This window comes from Pipra filicauda, unplaced genomic scaffold (assembly GCF_003945595.2).
Source record: "Pipra filicauda isolate LSUMZ 115617 unplaced genomic scaffold, ASM394559v2 scaffold74_size2892960_pilon, whole genome shotgun sequence".
NCBI lineage: Eukaryota > Metazoa > Chordata > Aves > Passeriformes > Pipridae > Pipra > Pipra filicauda.
The window spans coordinates 2261259-2280039 of NW_024104920.1; the positions used below are offsets into that span (position 1 = coordinate 2261259).

The 18781-nt window shown below is 40.9% G+C and overlaps 1 protein-coding gene across 1 annotated transcript in view; it reads right to left on the reverse strand.

Annotated features, from left to right (window-relative positions):
* The window catches only part of UXS1 (UDP-glucuronate decarboxylase 1), a 55741-nt gene extending 37206 nt beyond the window's left edge, over positions 1-18535 (reverse strand). Inside the window, exons 1-4 of the mRNA XM_027716751.2 lie at positions 18380-18535; positions 5931-5958; positions 3172-3220; positions 1588-1631 (exon numbers count right to left, since the gene is read on the reverse strand). Coding sequence (XP_027572552.1) covers positions 1588-1631; positions 3172-3220; positions 5931-5958; positions 18380-18476 — 218 coding nt within the window. The 5' untranslated portion in view covers positions 18477-18535. The remainder of the gene's footprint in view (positions 1-1587; positions 1632-3171; positions 3221-5930; positions 5959-18379) is intronic.
* Between the last annotated feature and the right edge of the window lie 246 nt (positions 18536-18781).

Below are 18781 nucleotides of genomic sequence, written 5' to 3' on the forward strand. Positions count from 1 at the left end.
TTCCACTCAACAACTCATTGCTCATTTGGAAAAATATAGTAATTATTAAAAAAAAAGAAAAGAGCCAAAAGGAATGTGTTTCCACAAAGATCCTCTGTGGATGGCAGAAGAAAATACCTGAATTGACAGCAACTGAAGCTGGAGATTGACTGGGCTATCAATAAAGATTAAATAAATCAATTGAACAGTTATAATTAGTATGGTAGTATCACATGCAACCACTACAGGTAACACAGTCTGCAATTTGTTTCATGTTGCCAATCCATGCCTAGTTAAATGCACATTAAGAGATGAGCAATCAGATCAGTATTGTCACTGAAACAAGTCGCATGTGGCAGGTCACTGAACCTTTCAAATCCATTGTAAAAAACAACTGAAAATTTGTCTCTTTTTTTTTCTTACAGCCCAGGAGGGGTAGGAGGAGGAGGGGCAACTGCTCACTGGAATGACAAAACTCTAAACACCAAAACACTCTGGGTGTCAAGTAAACCTCTGGCCAAGAGCAATGGTATTTCTGCCTCCTTTTCAAGGGGAACAGCACACAACCACCAGTATGCCATATGTAACCTCGTGGGCTTACTGGTACCGCTTGGACAAGTTGAGAATTGGCCCTCAGTAATGCAGCACTCTTGGCTGGCTGTTTGCTTGGGACACCAGCAGTGTCACCTGCAAAACAGTATCACTGTCAAGGCAACATATCCTTATCGGAGCTGACAATTCCCACCTCTGTTCCAGACCTTGTTTTGTGATGAAAAGAATCTGCCCATGAGGACACTCAAATCAGAGAACTGATCTGGCAGAAAGGCAACTAGGCTGTGAAGAGAGGGAGTTATTTGCAAATATACACTGAAATCCCTGGTTTCCCCATCCAGCTTACTCAAATGGTTCTGATGGCATAAAAGTGAGGAAATGATCTCGCAGGGTGAACACAAGCAGCAAGGGAGAAATGGATGAGGCTTGGATTTTTATTTTTTTAGCAACTATGTCTATTATATGCACTTGTGGATCTACAGTACATATTTAATATTTGCAGCTCATCAAAAAGCTTGTGTGCTTTTTCTCAATTGCACCATCCAGCTTAATCCAAGACAACACATTCCCTTACAAATCCTGAGAGAAGCAAGTCAGTCAGGCTCATCCAAAGCTCATACACAGACTACAATTCACAAGCAAATCACTGTAATCAGCTGAACCGTGGTAACTGATCACAAGCGTAGGAAAAATGAGGTTAAACATACTTTCAGTCTCTTGAAGTTGAAACCAGTACATGTTAACACACACCTTGGTTGGACTTTCTAAACCATGGTAATCCATTCATCAGATAGACTCCAAACAGTAAATTCATCCACAGGATTTACAAGAATTCAGCACTCCCAGTTTGCTTTAGTGGGATTAATCAGCCTGAATACCTTAAGCACGAGTATCTTTCAGCACTCAAGGCCCCATCCTCACTTACACATGACAACAACTCAAACGTGCTGAGGGTATACACAAAACATTTCTCTCAAGTCTACAACTACAGAGTTGACAGCTACAGAACAGAAACTGTGCCTTTGAATTGCTTCCCAAATTTAGCAGAAGACATACCTTTTTTCTAGATCTTTGATTTTCTCCCTTAGAGGTGCAACAGCCTAAAATAAAGGAAAAACATTTAATCTTTGAATAAAACTCGACTCACATCACAAAACACACATACAGGGAGCTACTTTTGAGCAAAAATCATGGCAGTCTCCTATGAAGAGCTTTACTGAAGACACTCCAAGAAACTTGCATCTTAAAGCATCCTTTACATAAAAAAAGCCTTGAACCTTTTCCACCAAAAATCCAATCACCTAGTACAGTGTGAAATGAAATCCCTTAGCTTAGCACTGAAAACAAAACACTCTCTAGGGCTATACATAAGTTGAAAGCTATCAGAAAGCTACTTGAAGTGGTACTTCATAGCAACACATCAACAACCAACATTAATTTGTTTTGTACAAATACTTCTAATTAGAACTAGACAATTCAAGAACTTCATAAACTGAAATATGCTGCATATTCACGTTAAGAGGAAATAATACGGTATTGTCATTTACATTTATTAAATATTTAGCTCTGTGGAGCAGCAAATAGCTCTTGAAACAGTTATTCTGATGGTTCAAGTTTTAAAAAGATCCAGAAATGCTCAACTTCTCAGACCTTACAGTAACTCTGCTCTACACATTGAATTTCAAGCATTTCATCATTCTTTAACAGCTGGAATTTTCACAATGCTTGTTGCTACACTTATCAGAATTAAAGAAAAAAAAAAAAAGGAAAGAAAAAAAGAGAAGAGAGGCATGGAAAAGACAAACTAAGAACACAATCTCTCCACTGATTTTAAACAATTTCAGTGGGCTCCTCATTGTGTTCAGAGGAACAATTGTTATATAAACCTGCTGGAATACAAGACATTAGACAGACCAGACTACACTAATACAGTCACTCATACCCACACAAGGGTAAGGGGTATTGACCTCAAGGGCTTCTGTATCTATTAGACGCTTTGCTTTATTGTTATTAGAAGTCTAGAACATTTGGAGAAAGAATTGTTGCACATACTCTTAATATCTCACAACAAACTGAGGTTGAAATTGAAATTCAGAGGTATTGGTACAGAAGTTCAGAACCACCAGTGTATCCATTTCCCATGCCTGTTCCAGAAATTACCGGGCTCATGCTTAAAGCATTAGTACTGCACATCATCCCCAACCACAAACATTGCTATCTGTGTCCATTATTTAAGAACAAAGCAAAGCATTTTTGGGCAGCTTCAAGTTTCTAATGAGATATATACACTTCACATTTTGTAAGGGTGACAGAGGAAAGAATTTGTGTATATCCTTTCAGTAACAAATTTAACAGTTCTCAGAAGGATTCTACCACAGTCTCTGCAGCAAATGCATCAGCAGATTTATTACTTTCAAGAAAGGTTTTGAGGAAAACAAAAACAGAGTTATGCATCCATGTTAGAAACTCAACTATAGCAAAGAACAGTTCAAAAACTTATGTACAGACACAAATCCAATGCTTTGAATGGTTTTAGCAGAATGGAGAGTAATGAGATAAAACTAAATGCACCTCTTCAACATGAAATCAGTGAAATGGAGTCCTCAAAACAAAACAGATTGCAAGTATTAGCAAACTAACCTCCTCTATTTTACTCTCCACCTTCTGATCCCCATTTTCTTGAAGAGTCCTGTTGTCAAGAAAAGAAAAAAAAACATAATCCATACCTAAGCAATAGCTGCTCCACTGCACCTTCATCATGCTGTTAAAACAACACCTTCAAAGCATCTCGAGTTAGTATCATTTCAAAGACATACTCAGAACAAATTAAAGTGGGTGGTTCAATTCCCACTGAAATCAGTTAGCTTTATCACCAAGTTTGGCAGAAACTGAACCAGCCCACAGGAAAGAACAGTAACTATAAAAATGACATTCATTCTATACGGAAAATTAACTTCATTTTAGAAAAGCATCTAATCACTGGTTTTGAGTGTAACTTTACTGTGCAAATGCCCAAAACTCTCTTTGAGGGTCTCTGTACACTGACAAAACATTTTCCCTTAATGCCACAACAGTATCAATCAAAGAGAGAAAAGGACAAATAGATCTCACTTTGAACTTTTTCAAACACAAGGGAAAAAAAGCCCTATACTAAAATGTGTCTTAAGTGACCACCTCATGGGCAATACTGACTTCTCACACAAATGCTAGTCATTTGAAATGAAGTCAAGGATGATGCATGTTGTGGTAACTTTTGAAAACAGAGTACCATCTAAGAAGTTAATGTCTTGCACAAATCTGTGTGGTCTCACTTAGCATCTAATTGTGTAAAATATCTCAATGAGTTGTGTTCATTCTTGAGTAAACTTCTACAAGTGTAGAATATTTTACCCCCTGCATATAGTCTACGTAATTTTCCTTACATTTGCATAATTATATTTTCTCAATTAAACCTTCTGAAAGGGGAATTATTTATCTTCCAGTAGTAAGTTTTTGCATACTAGAGGATTCATAGGTATCCAACATAAAATGGAGTTCTTTCATAAATAAAAAAACAGAGCTCCTTTACTTGGGACTTGAACTCATTACACCCAGGGAAATAGAAGATCCTTTGTTAAGCAGATATATATATACACCATACTGTTAGAAGTTAGAGCAACGATTCCCTTCATAACCCTCTGTAAAACTCTTACCTTTTAAAAGTCAGCTCAGTCTATTACTGAGGCAAAAATCTTAGTGGTCAGATTCATTTTGTGATATCTGTAAAAAGTACAGTAAATTCCTACACAAAGACACACAGACCCTGAACCATCTTTTCAAATCAGATTGTCATTTATTGTATTAGTGGCAAATAACAACCCTCCAGTTAACATTGAATGAATTTAGTATAAGGAAGCAACATTAAGCTATCCTGGTGGATTTTGGAAATGTTTTTCCAAATAATAGAAATTTACAAAAAGCTATGCAAACAACTGTGGAATATATAGCCTTTCCTATCTGATAAACGAGCCGGGAAAATTTGGAAAACACCTCAGTATATTAAAAGGTCGCCTCAAAAATAGTTCCTACTGATTCTGGAACTGAAGGACTGTCACTGCAGTTTAGTATTTAATGAGCTCTTCCTCCTAACAAAGACAATCTTACTGGCTGAGGACCAACATCAGACATTCAGAAATAAAGTTTTCCCCCTCGATATCTCTAAGAAGGATATCTCAAATAAGAAATATGCAGGTAGTGGTAGAATTTGTAATAACAGCTTATCAGGGAATAAACACACTGGATACTACATCCACCTGTCCTCTGCCAACCCCTCTCTGAGGTTCTTGTCCTTCCTTAAGAAATGCTCAGCTGCTCATGTAACAGCTGCTAAGCTGCCATAGTTCGCTAGTCATGATAACAAGGTAATCTAAATGATATCTCCATCTGCAAGACAAAGCAGCTCAGCAGCTGTTTGCCCGACAGCTGAGCACTCTGTGCATCAAGGGTGGGAAACTCCAAGAGGAGTAAAGCGGACAGCTTGGGACAGGAACAGATCCCAGAGAAAGCTGTCCTGGGTGAATCAGAGCCCACAGGAAATTCATTATTTTTCTTAGTTTTTCCTCAAACTTTCCTTACTCTGTGCCGCTAAGACTGGCATGGTAGAGTACCAAAACCCTTTAGTAGCAAAACAACATGGTGAAATATTTTGTCCTCTATACACAATGACTTTGTTATAGGGAACGGGTTGTACCCATATTCTCTTCAATTTCTTTTGCAGCTGTGAATTTGCAGCTGGTGAATTTTCCTGGAGGACAAACTCACATGCAAGCAGAAATGATGTGAAAATCTGCATGTTTTGCATGCATATGCTATGCCTTTCTATTTCTAAAGGAAAAAATTCTAGGGAACAATGCAGGATTTTTTGCTTTTCAGCAGTTAAAGCATCAGATTATCTCCCAATTAACTCGGGAAGAGGAAAAACTCTCCAAAGTATGTTTCTGATTCTAGGTACAGAAACGCAACTATGGCAAGCAGCAGAGAATCTGCTGCTCTTCAATATTTAAACCCGTATTATCAGTGAGATACAGTCAAATCTGCGCTGAGAAAAGGAGAATCCAAGCCTATGAAACCAGGTATGCCAACCAACTTGCCAAAACTGGAAGATAAATTTGTGTAAAAAAAGGTAGATGTTGAAGTGCGAGTAAGATCCTGGGTGAGATTTGCAGCACACACACAACCCTTTTTGAGACCGAAACTCTGGATTTAAAAAAATGGTATCATCTGCTTAGCAACCACCCAAACAACAGTGTGAGCTGCTGTTCTGTTTTCTCCCTACTTTATATATATTGACATGTTGATGGGAAAGGTAAGTTAATTTTATTTCGCATAAGAATATTCCATACAAAAATGATATACATTACCTCATATTGACTAAGTTTCCCCATACAGCTGAAAAATAAGAACACAGAAAACATTACAGTGTCATATAACAGTACATGAGGTGATTTTTCCTATTATCATCAGAAGGAATTTAGGACAATATTAAGTATGTTAATCACAAATTATCTAAATAAATTGCATACACACACCCCTCCAAGTATCTATGACACAGTTTCAAAGCGTGGGAGGAATTCTGATGAGATTACATGAGACAATAAGGAAATGCACAGGAATTATCTAAACTATAATTTGCCACTGTACACAGATTAAATAAACCGGAACACTTGACTTGTTTACTGGGGACACTGAAAAAATGACAAGAGCAAGAAAAGAACCCTGTAGACCTGAACCACACAAATTGGAAACTGCAGAGTAACAACAATAAAGACTGGCCACTACAGCTGAGAGCTGAACCAGTCCGAAGAGATGCCACAAGATGCATTAAAGGTAGCAAGTACTTGTGCGCATGTGTGTTCTTTCTCTAAACACATACACATTGTGATGGATACACAAAAGGTACCTAAGTAATATAACCAAATGCCTCAGTAAGCAAACAAAACCCATTTATTACACTGTTCGTATGGAAAAAGTTTTATAGAAAGATAAATCACAGTCTAGAATAGCACAGCAAAGACGCATCAGTTTCTGGGTTCACAAAAAAGATTCATCTGCCCAAATTATTTTCTACCAGAAAAAAAATCTTTAGAAACTTTTCAGGGTTTAAGTAATTATAGGAAGACTATCAGAACACTGTTTTTCCTTTCAACTAGGACACAGAATGTAGTTTAAAGTGAAAAATTGAGAAGCCATAAACCAGACTACATTGACAAGGAAGACCTGACAACTTCAGATCATCAAGATAAACATGGTTAACATGGAACAGTTAAGGGACCCTGCAGAACAAGCAACACAGCAAATATACCCCACATATCTCCAGAAAATCATTCTGCAGTTGCTCTTTAAGGATTGAAATGACACTGGGTCTTAAGAAGAAGGAGTTGTCTATATGCAGTATTTACATACATATAGAAAGCTTCTGAAGTGTCCTCAGTTTTTGTAAGCTATATTGCAGGTCTCAAGTAGCAGTTAGTGAAGTATTTTGCCTACATTTTGGCTTTCCAGATTCATTTTCATCATTATTACTTTCTGAGTTCAAGCAGAGGATGAGGTGTTACAGAAACAAGAAAAAAAAAACCACTGCTACAATCACAGGCACCTTCCAGGCAGGAGGAAAAACGAAACATACCCAGGAACAAGGAATGGGAAGACACAACTGAGGATGCAGTAATGCAGTTGCTGTTCTACCCTTTAGGGGATGGCAAAGCTACTGAAGTGTTTGTAACTGCTGAGTGCTGCTGATTAATTCAAAGAGTAACTCAAGCGAATCCACGACAGACTATCAAACAAACTGTAGAAGGGCACTGTGATATCTCTGGTGGTGTCATAAAGCCTCATGTCATCTTCTGGGAAAAAGATAGGGAAGCTTTATATTAGAATGAATGATCAATAAAATCCAACAGAATTTAAAAAAAAACTTGAATTTTATGTTAACTAGATAAAAGTAAATTTACTGTGGGGAAAAAGGGATACGGTGTTGAGCAGTAAGTTAAATTCCAGTTATTCACCCTCTGGCTAGGATTTCAACATTATTTATGATAACATTAATGGAAAAACTTTTTTTTTCAGTGAATGATGACCATCTCACAACTACAGGTACAGAATTCTCAAATTAGATACTTCTCAGTTACACTTATAATGAATTATTTTCTTGGGCTACAGAAATGCATACAAATAATAAGTGTTGTTTATGCAGTGGCAGGAAGCATCTGGGCTTAGCTGGTGCAGCAGGAATTGATGAAAAAATGAGTTGCCAGTTGCAACACAAATACCATGCTGAAAAGACAGTGCAGATACATTGCATACAAGAAACTGGCCTCCACATGTTAATTGTGTGTTCTCAGTATCCACAGCAGGGAAGGGCAGCTCAAAAAGGCATTTGCATCCTTCGAAAATCACTATGACTGCTTGATATTTCAGTCCTGTAGGGGTACACAACCTTACAATATGCTTCTAAGCAGCATATTTTTGTACCATTGTGGGGGAAAAAATAAAAAAGAAAAAAAGAGAGGAAAGGGGAAAGGGGAAGAAAAAGAAACTGCAAAATGAACCACACAGGAACTACCATATTGAGGGATCTGAAGAACCCTGAAGTCTCTCTCACATGCAAAGAGGCATTGCAGAAACTCGCTTCAACATACTGCCCTCACAAAGGATTCTGAATGCACAATTCCAAGAAGGATCTCTTTAACTAATGGTGCTCACATAGAGCTCACATCAAGGTTTAAGGGATCAGATGTAAGATTTTGCACTACAGTGGAAATAAGGTTTGGTTGTGTTTCTTCTAAATGCACAATTGTTTATATAACAGGCTTACCCTGCTGCAGAACCAGCGACATGACTGGGCTTGGCAGCTGGCTGGGGTTAAACCACGACAAGGACTATGGCTCACAGAGGATGTCCTTGTCCTAAAGGTTATGCCAAGGCCAGTCTGACATTCAGGCAAGAACAACTGAAACATATTAAGGCAAGTGGGTCTAAATGCACAAGCAGAACGATCAGAATTACAAGCCTAAATTCAAGATGAAAATCCTCAAAGGCACCATAAAAACGCTTAACAGGCCCACCAAGTTCAGGCACCAAAACCTGCAAACAGGGATGGTTAAAAAAGTCTTCCACACCAGCGAGGTCACGAATCAGGCACTACACTACATATAAACCTAGTTTTCAAAAGCATGAGACTCCTAATGGACCAAATTTGAGCAAACACTAACATAATCAAGCACCTCACTGTAAAAGCCAGTCTTAAAAATCCAAATATAAAGCCAAATATTTTAAGCCAAAAAGTACTCATCCAGGATAGCAGTCCTGTGCCAATTCTCAGACCTTAGAGATTTAACACCCTCATCCTCCACAGCCACACACAGTACATACTCTATGAAGAACTTACTAGTCATCCAACTAGAGAGCACTCAAACACAGAGGCTTCCTGCTGTCTACTGAAAATGTGCAAGGGAAGAATTCATGATTAATTGGACTAGACACAAGCATGACTTGTAACCAAACAATTAAGACACTCACCTACAAGACAGAAAGAGACAGAGGTTCTGCTTATTCTCTCAAAGACTAACTGTAAACCTCATCCAATGACTAAGGTAATAATAAGTTGCCATTAAGGTAATAGTAAGTTGCCATTAGGGAAGCAATCAGAATATCTGGAATGTTCTAAGACATAAGAAAGCCTGGTTTAATGGCCTGTAGGAGAAAGGCCTGTAGTCCTATTATGACACTGTTTCTGAGATGTTTTTTCCCCTCTGCATCCCTTCCATAAAATAATGAGAGAAATAATTTTTATTGTAGCATTTTTACACGGATTAATTGCAATTACCATGAAGATTAAAAATATATCAGTCATTAATCCCTCCCACAGACATCACATGTTGAAGTGACAGCTTCCAGGGAAGAACAACATGCCTTGGGCGTAGTGAGAAATAGCTCGTATTTTTAGAAAAGAGATTTGTTTCTTAAAACTTTAATCACAGTATTGTTACTAAAGAGGTATTTACATTTTGCTGACTAAACATTAATCACCTAGGGTTTTCAGAAAACCCCAATCCTCTTTTTTATTTGGTTTGTTGTCTGTTTCTGGTTGGGTTTTTTTTCCGCAGCCTCTGAGAGATCAAGCCGTAACTATTTGGCAAGCGCAACCTTACAGTTTTACAAGATTTCTCAAAACTACCTTAAACAAAAGTCAGTCAATTAGATATGAGTAAAGAATGTGGGGGTTTTATGTACAGAATATAACTTATATTCCTGGAAATTTAAAAGTTTGTTTAGTTTTTCTAGAGAAGCCCCTTTCTGAAATTATGCTGGATGCAGAGCACTGCAATGAGTGGGAGACTGTCAGCAAAGGAATATTCCAAGAGCTCTGCTTGGGATACAAGCCAATCCTGACTGCATTAAGTGAAAACAAACAAAACAAAACAAACTACAAAATCTGTTAAATCACCCTTGAAAAAGTACAACAGAAACCGCAAGCACCTTCCTGGGGTTTTGCTGAGCATCCACTATTAAATGGAGACTTCTCTGTCACAGTCAGACTTTTAACTCTGACCAGCTGCACTTAAGAACAGCCAAGAGTTATCCTTCTGGATCCTCCAAACATAGGAGCAGGATGAATGTTTTCATCTCAGTGTCCTTTCAGTCTGCCATCTGCAATAAAACTTATTATATAGGTTTCTATAGAACACAGATTACTATGCTAAGAGAACCCTGCATGCCTTAATTAACTCATCCAAATAGGCTGGGGAACCAAAATAATAACACTACCACAACTGAAGGTGGGGAAAAAAAAAACCAACAATCTCAAAAGAAGCCTGTACCTTTATCACAGGATGATTCCTCTTCTCTGGGTCTCTTTAAACGACATTAAAATCAAGTCATACACTATTAAAGGGCATCAACAGTAATACTCACCCATAACCTGAAATTACTGGTGACAACATCAGTTTCAACATAACATACATTTTAAAACAGATGTTTTAAAAAGCAAAACCATGATGTCCATAGAGATCCAACTGTACCAAAATCAGATGTAATCCCTTTTAAAACCATTTTTTTCCTAATTGCTTTGTTGGTTGCATTTTCAAGACAGTCTGTTAAACAAACTTTTACAAAAACTTTTGTCTAAGTAGATTTAGGTGAAAACACAGGATTTTTTGCCCTGTATTGCCCTCCTTACAACTTCTGCTCCTCAGAATAATAAGACTACAAGATGACATTTGTTACAAGTAGATTTCACTATCAACAGAAACAGCATGCAGGAACAATATGAATATATGGGCATAACCTGAATTTCTAGAGCAAAATCATAAGCTCTGAACATCCAGAGTGAATCGCTTCAGTCAAACTTTCCATTTCAGACAGATGCAACATCATTCAAAAAAGGGTGTGTTTTTTTTCTTTTCCTTAAATCTGAGTCTCCATAGTCACTCAGCAACTTCAGTCTCCCGGCAGAAAAATAAGGTTTACTTTCTCCAGAGGAAAATCTGAGAAAAGGGAAAGCACACAAAGGGAGCTTTATATTTATTTAATTATATTTATATTTTATTTATTTATATTATTTAATAAAATGCTTTTTATTAAAGATGCATTGAAGTTTTAATTTAATTAAGTTACATATTTAACAATGTAAACAATTCCTTTCTTTAGGAATATATTATTTCCCAAAAAACACCTTTCTCACTAAATTGGAGAAATACGGATTTGATGGATTACTTAATGGATAAGGATCTTGATAAATTAGAGGGCTGGACAATCACAAACCATATGAAGTTCAACAAGGGAAAGAGTAGGATTCTGTACCTGGGATGGGGCAACCCCGGATGTTCATACAGACTGGGGAATGAGATGGTGGAAAGCAGTGCCACGGAAAGGGACCTGGGGGTCCTGGTCGATGGCAAGTTGACTATGAGTCAGCAGTGCCCTGGCAGCCAGGAGGGCCAACCATGTCCTGGGGGGCATCAGGCAAAGCATCCCCAGCCGGTCGAGGGAGGGGATTGTTCCGCTCTGCTCTGCACTGGTGTGGCCTCACCTTGAATATGGTGTGCAGTTTTGGGTGCCATAACGTAAGAAAAATTTAAAGCTCAAAAGAGGGATATAAAAAGCTCATAAGAGTCCCAAAGGAGGGCAACAAAGATGGTGAAGGGCTTTGAGGGGAAGCTGTATGAGAAGCGGCTGAGAGTACTTGGTCTGCTCAGCCTGGAGGAGACTGACGGGAGACCTCACTGCAGTCTCCGACTTCCTTGTGAGGGGAAGAAGAGGGGCAGACACTGATCTTTTCTCTGTGGTGACCAGGACCTGAGGGAATGGCCTGAAGTTGCGTTGGGGGGGTTCAGGTTGGATATTAGAAAAAGGTTCTTCAACCAGGGGGTGGTTGGGCTGGTAAAAACAGGCTCCCCAGGGAAGTGGTCCCAGCACCAAGCCTGACAGAGTTCAAGAAGTGTTTGGATGATACTCTCAGGCACATGGTGTGACCCTTGGGGATGGTCCTGTGCAGGGCTAAGAGATGGACTCGATGACTCTTGGTGGAACCCTTCTGTGATTCTGTGAATTGGCTGGGTGGCTTCATCCAAAGAGTTCTGGTCAATGGCTCAATGTCCAAAGGGAGGTCAGTAACAAGTGATGTCCCTCAGGGGCGCATATTGGGACCAGAACTGCTCACTATCTTTATTAATGACACATTGAGAGCACCCTCAGCAAGTTTGCAGGTGACACTGAGCTGAGAAGTGTCACTGAGGAAAGGGTTGCCATCCAGAGGGACAACGACAAGTTTAAAGAGTGGGCAAATATGAACCTCATAAAGTTCAACAAGGCAAAGTGCAAGGTCCTTCACCTGGATCAGGGCAACTACCAGTATCAGTACAGACTGGTTACAAACAGACTCAGAGCATCATTGTCAAAAAGGACTTGGGAGTACTGGTGGAAAAATAGGACATGAAATGGCAATGTGCACTTACAGCCCAGAAAATAAATCATATTCTGCCCTCCATCAAAATAAGTGTGGTCACCATGTCAAGTGAGGTAATTCTCCCCCTCTATTCCACCTGCATTCAGTTTTAGGGCCCACCAGAACAAAAAAGACATTGACTTGTTAGAGAGGGTCCAAAGGGTTGTCACAGAAAAAGGTCAGAGTGATGAAACACCTCTCCTGTGAAGACATATGAGAGAGTTTGGGGTTGTTCTGCCTGGAACAGCAAGTACTTATTGTGGCCTTTCAGTACTTAAAAGAGGCTTATAAGTCTACGCAGATTTCTGTATGGCAAGTAGTTCTTCCTATTATATTTCCTGAACTGCTGCCTTGCTCAACAGTAAAATTCCTGCCCCAAATCAAAGACAGCAGATAGGAACTGGAGCTTTTCCCACTGGGTTTTCACAGGAAAGGTGCTCTCTCTCCAATTTGGACACCATCACCACCACTCTCTGTCAATCCCTCAGCTAGTCATTCAATTAGCAAAACAAAGGTAACATAGTCATCGGGACATTTTTGTACCTTCTCTTAAGAACTGTACTTTCCTACAGCTGTGAGAAGTAACATTATGGAAATTTTCTGTCTTTACAAGAGTTAATGTAGCTTCGTACTGGATGGTAAGCTGACCAAGGATACTTTTTGTTACATTTCAATTAGCATCATCACTTCATGACTGAATTCTGTTCTTAGTTTCCCAGATGGCGAACTCTTTTCAAAATTTCTGTTAAGTCTTTTTTCCAGTTCTCTGTTCAGTGTCCCTACTCCTTCAACATATCATTCTTTACTGCTACTCATCCACTGACCCATCTGTTGACTGCTAAGACTGTTTTCAGTGGACACACAGAATGCTCCAATGGTCAGCACTGTAACTGAAACAAACTCCTTCTTCCCAGCTACCTTTCACAAACCTCTTCAGGTAAATTGATGCAGTAACCCCCATCTCTCCCTCCCTACAATCCATAAACAAGATGCTGAAAACTACCAGTTTCAACCAAACTCTGCTTTGGTCAACCAACCTTAGAGAAAAGAAACCAGCAATATAAATGACAGGGAAATGTTTCCCCTTTGCAAAAACAGAGGGTAAAGAAGATGAAAGTTTAAGAGTGTTTGTCCTTGAGTAGAATGATGGCAGCACCACCTCCTGAACATGCCACAGAAAAAAACAAATACTAAGTGGAAATAAAATATTACAAACATTAAATCAAAATAAGATAGGATCTGTAAGTATTAATTTCTCCAGGATGCCAAAAAATTGGTTTAAAACATCCTGGTTAGCAAAGCATAGCCAGAGTATATCTATTCCTGACCAACTCAACTGAAGCATGAACAAATTTTCCTAAGCTACATGGCTTCAGCTTCCCTGATGAGCAGGGAACTGGAAGCTGTTGAAGACAGTGAACTCACTTGCATAAACCCACAAATGAAAGGCAGCTCTGCAAGACATGAAGCCAGCAAGCAAATGTTTTGGGTTTGATTATTTTTGGTGGAGAATCCATGGCATGCTAACACAAAAAGCAGGCGAGCCTGATGTCACATACAATCATTTCTAACTCTTCCATAGCTAGTCAATCCTGATGTCTGGTTGTAAAACAGCTGAGGAATCAAGATTTCTGGTATTCTCCACATCAGTGCTGAATAGCATTTGAGACAGTCAGCCTGAAGCAACAGTACAGGACCAAATTGACAGCTACTTTTCTATTATGAAAAGTGGAAGTAAAAGCTTATCAAAACAAAATATTAAGTAGTATTTACCTTAGTTTTGAACATACGCAAGACAAGCAACATGCGAGGGGCTGGTAAGATTCAAACTGAAAAGCTTACTCACACCTTGATATTCTGAGAAGAGAATACTACATTCTTCCTAGCTGATGGAAACCTAACAAAAACAAATGGCTATTCTTGTAAAACAAAGGATAACAGCCACGGAAACTAACAATGCTGGGGGAAGTCAAGCCACCGTACTGCAGGATGTACCTCCCTCATGTTATTTTGATATTTCATTTTTAAGTTGTTTCAGTAGCCGTGCTGTAATTTATCTTATAAAGGAAACGAGGTCTTAAGCTCGGATCTCATGGCAGCACCCTACTATGACATTTTCCCCTGGGAAAAGGATCAAGGCTACTGATACACTTCCTGAGAACTATTTGATCTACAAATTAGTAAAGAGAACTGTTCTACTTTACCAGAAATAGAGCTCTTAACTTTTTCATTAAGAACATGCAACTTCCTTGTCATATCAAGACATCAGCAGATTACTCACAGTAGCATCAAGACTAAAGCAAGCCATGGAGATTGAGGAGCTCTGGTCTTTAAATCCTGGCTACGAGTTTTTACACTGTTATTTCCAACAACTTAAATAAGGTCCTGATTCTACAAAGACAATCACACTAAAGCAGGTCAGAATGCTCACATAAAGCTGAATAAACATTTAAAATGTCAAAGGGAATGAGTTTAAGGTGTTTATGTATTGACATACCAACACACAAACAGGTGGGATTTTTAAAAGCAAAACTCTCAGCCTGTATAAAAGTTATTCATATTATGGTGACACTGAAGGTTTTTTAATATTATTCATTTACTTGGTTGCTCTTTTGTGATCTGTCTACATTTCTCATTGCAGACAACAAAAATCCACTTCACCTGTGTTTACAATCACCTCATGTTCTGAAGCTTCAATATGATGTAAGTTCCCTCCAGGACTGAAAGGATTAGTTTCAGTCCACCTCCACACATCCCTCCACCTCGCTTTGGTTAGCACTGCAGTCCTGCACTATCTTGCTGGCAGTTAAATCAGAGGAAAACCATAGTAGAAGACTTTGTCCCTTTAAAAGGGCAATGCAAATGCAACCTCTGGGCAAAATTTCCCACGATATGCAGCATAGTATAGCCATGCAATGTTCACAAAAGACAGCCTTGCAAGTGAGCCAACTAAGCTAATTCTGAAGAGTATATAAAACAAAATTGAGCAGCATTCTAACAGATTACAGAGTGATTCAGACAGCTCGCTAGCTGTGGTACCTCCAGATTCATCACCTGGGCAATGGGGAACAATGTCACCTCTTTCACCCAAGGGCTCCAGAAGAGGTAAAGGTAAATGTTGAACTCTGTTCACTCCAGTTTTCCCAGGAAAGAGTTGCTTATGTTACAATAGCTGTTAACTGCGTGCTAAACAGAAATGCTCCCTTTGGCATTTATTTTTATACACACAAAGCATGCACAGCACACTGTTTCAAGTGCACGATTTTTTAAAATTAATATAGATTAGATTTCCAGAAATGAAGCACCAAATATTACTTTAATTCAAACCCAGATGTAAAGTAAGGATTTTTCTGACTCTAAGTACTACTAGGGAAACCAGCAAAGTCCATAAAAAGAGTTCTAGGGATCTTTAATGTGACCCTGACTGTGCACCTCGTGCCACAGTGGTTCTCAACCAAAGTAAACAAGACTCTTTAGGTGAGACACTGCAAAGCATGTGATGGCAACACCCCCAACAGCACTCACAGCTGCCCATTTCACCACTGTGCATGACCTCCTGAAGCTGGGCCAAAACAGCTGTTGATTACCCACACTGCCAAATGGTTATAACACAGTTCCTTCATCTGGTGTACAGTACAGAAATTTAAGTCATTGTATGTGGTGTATGCTGGTGGGAAACAGATGTGGAGCAGAGATACCAGAGACAGCCTAGCCACCCAACACCTGGTGCTGTGAAACTATCAAGGGAGCCAATCAGTCACTTCTGAGACTGCAATAGCCCGAGAGCCTTTCAACAGCCTGCAAAAAGCTTTCCCTCTAGTTTGCAAACTCTCAGAGAGAAGTTCTTCAGGCACATTTGTAACATATCTGCATTCAAAGGCAGAAGCTTTTTATGAAATAAGACACTGTTCAAAGACACCTCCTACACATTTGCTCAGCTTCACACATAGACTGACAAAATGGCACTATCAAAAAAAGTCCTATCCTCCAGTTCACAATTCCCTGTACCGTGTGCTCCAAATCTGATTGCCCATGTACTAACACTGAATGGAAATTCACGGAAAGGAGCTGCACAGCCTAAAACCACTTAGTCATTTGGAGAGTACTTGAGAAGGAAGGAATGTAAGAAGCGCCAGCACATACACCTACACCAGCAGCTCAGTTTTCTCAGATTCTATGCTATTTTAGTCTGGCATTATCTGACTGCAACCAGAGCACAGTGATGATTCAGTAATATTGCAAGGAGTACACTTTTAAGATAGAAGGATGGGATCATAATCACTTCCACAGAAAAGCAAACAAAAAATAGTATCTCTAGACTCTATTAGACCAGTGCATCTGCCAGCATATCATATTATGTTGATGACACCAGAGCCATACCTCAAAACTCCACTACTTTTGATCCGTAGTCAAAGATGGAAAAGTACAGCAACCTGACATGGTAGATTTTCAAAAAACACACTCCCATCAGACACCACCCTATTCCCTTTTCAAGCTACTTTTTGCCACACTGACCTGCAGTCCCTCTCCTCCTCCACCTTCTTCTGAATCCCAAAGAACAAGCAGCCAGAAGACTTCTCCTTAAGGCTAACTTTTACTCACAAAGGTAGAAAGCAAGCACAAACCACGGTCCACAGAAACTAATCAACAGCCAGGTCCCATTGACCGTGTCAACTGCCACTCACATCCAGTATTTGTACAGCAGCCTATTAACTTCCGTTTTGACAATTATCACTTTTTGGCAAAACATGTAGCCCTTTCAAAATAGGAACAGACATTCAGTAGTCAGTATGCATGGCACCTGAAGTCACTTGGACAAACAAACTGCCCGAAAAGTCAGAGCTGGCACACAATTTCAATGATTACAGCAGTTATCTAAACAGCCCTGTAAGCACAGTAACATATGGTAATAAAGGGAACTGCTGTGTTGTGTTTCTATGGTAGGAAACACCACCCCTTCTAACAAAATTACTGGTGGTGTACCTCTCCACCCTCCCAAATGCAAAGGGAGGATCCTAAATCTGATGCGCACACCCATACCCAAAGCTAGCTCACCTACATGTGCTTTGAAGCGTCAAGAGAATCACTTGTTCCCTAGCTAAGCTGACAAGGCATCGTTCAGTCTACATAAAACCTAGTACCTAAGCCTGAAAACAAAACAGGCTAAAATAAAATAAATTAAAAATGCAACAGAAAAAAAAACAAGAAAGGGAAGAGAGCTGACAGGACAACGTTTTAAATCAGACTATTTGGCTCACACCTGGTAACTGAAGTCATAAACATCCCCGTCACCGGCTATTCTAAGATTTTCTCAAATACCTTTGTGCCTCTCTCCAGGCTCTTAAGACTCCAGCTACGCGCTGAGTTAATAAACAAACATTTATTTAGCCCCGCAAAGGATTTGGGAGGATTTTACAAAAAACAGACACGAGGCCTGCCCTAGAAAAACTTCCCTGCGGGCTGTTCACCTCACGCCGCTACTAGATCGCGATCGAGGCGGACAAAGTGCGGTCTGAGGAAAACATCCCCGAGCCACGTCCCGCTCGCAGCGCTCCCCTCGGGACGGGACAGGGGAGACACGCCTGATGGGTACGCCGGCACGGCCCAGCCGCACCCGGGGAAGTTTCAGCAGGGCAGGGAAAGGGGGGAACCCTCAGCCCCGCCGCGCAGAGCCCCGGGGAGCCCCCGCCCCGCCGGGGCCGGAGGGGCCGCGCTGCGGCGCCCCCGCAACCGGGCAGCGCAACGGGGCACGGGAGAAGCCACCGCCGCCTCCTCCCTCGTGGCGGGCGGGGGGCACGGGGGGCGCCCCGCAAGCGGGCAATGAATGGCCGGGCCAGACCCGCCCCCCCACCCCCGCTCACTCACAGGCGACGTAGGCGACGAAGGCGAGCCCCATGAGCAGCTTCATCCTCCTGCGGTTGATGGCGGTCAGCAGGCGCAGCAGCGGCCCCTTGCTCACCATGCCCCGCGGCAGCAGCACGCAGCAGCGCCGGGCGCCTGCACGGCCGCGGCCACCCCCCGCTCCGCTTCCCCGCCCCGCTGCCCGCGAACCGCACGCGCAGGCGCAGCGGCAGCGACGGCGGTGCCCGCCCGCTCTCCCGCCCTCCCCTTCCTTCCCCGCCGTGGATGCGGCCGGAGCGCTGCCCGCGCATGCGCGCGCTATCCCGTCCTTCCTGCCTCCGGAACGCTCCCGGCCGGGGCCGGTCGGAGCGCGACCGCCTCCTGCGGAGCGTCCTTGCGGGAAAGCGGCGCGCCCGCAGTCTCCCC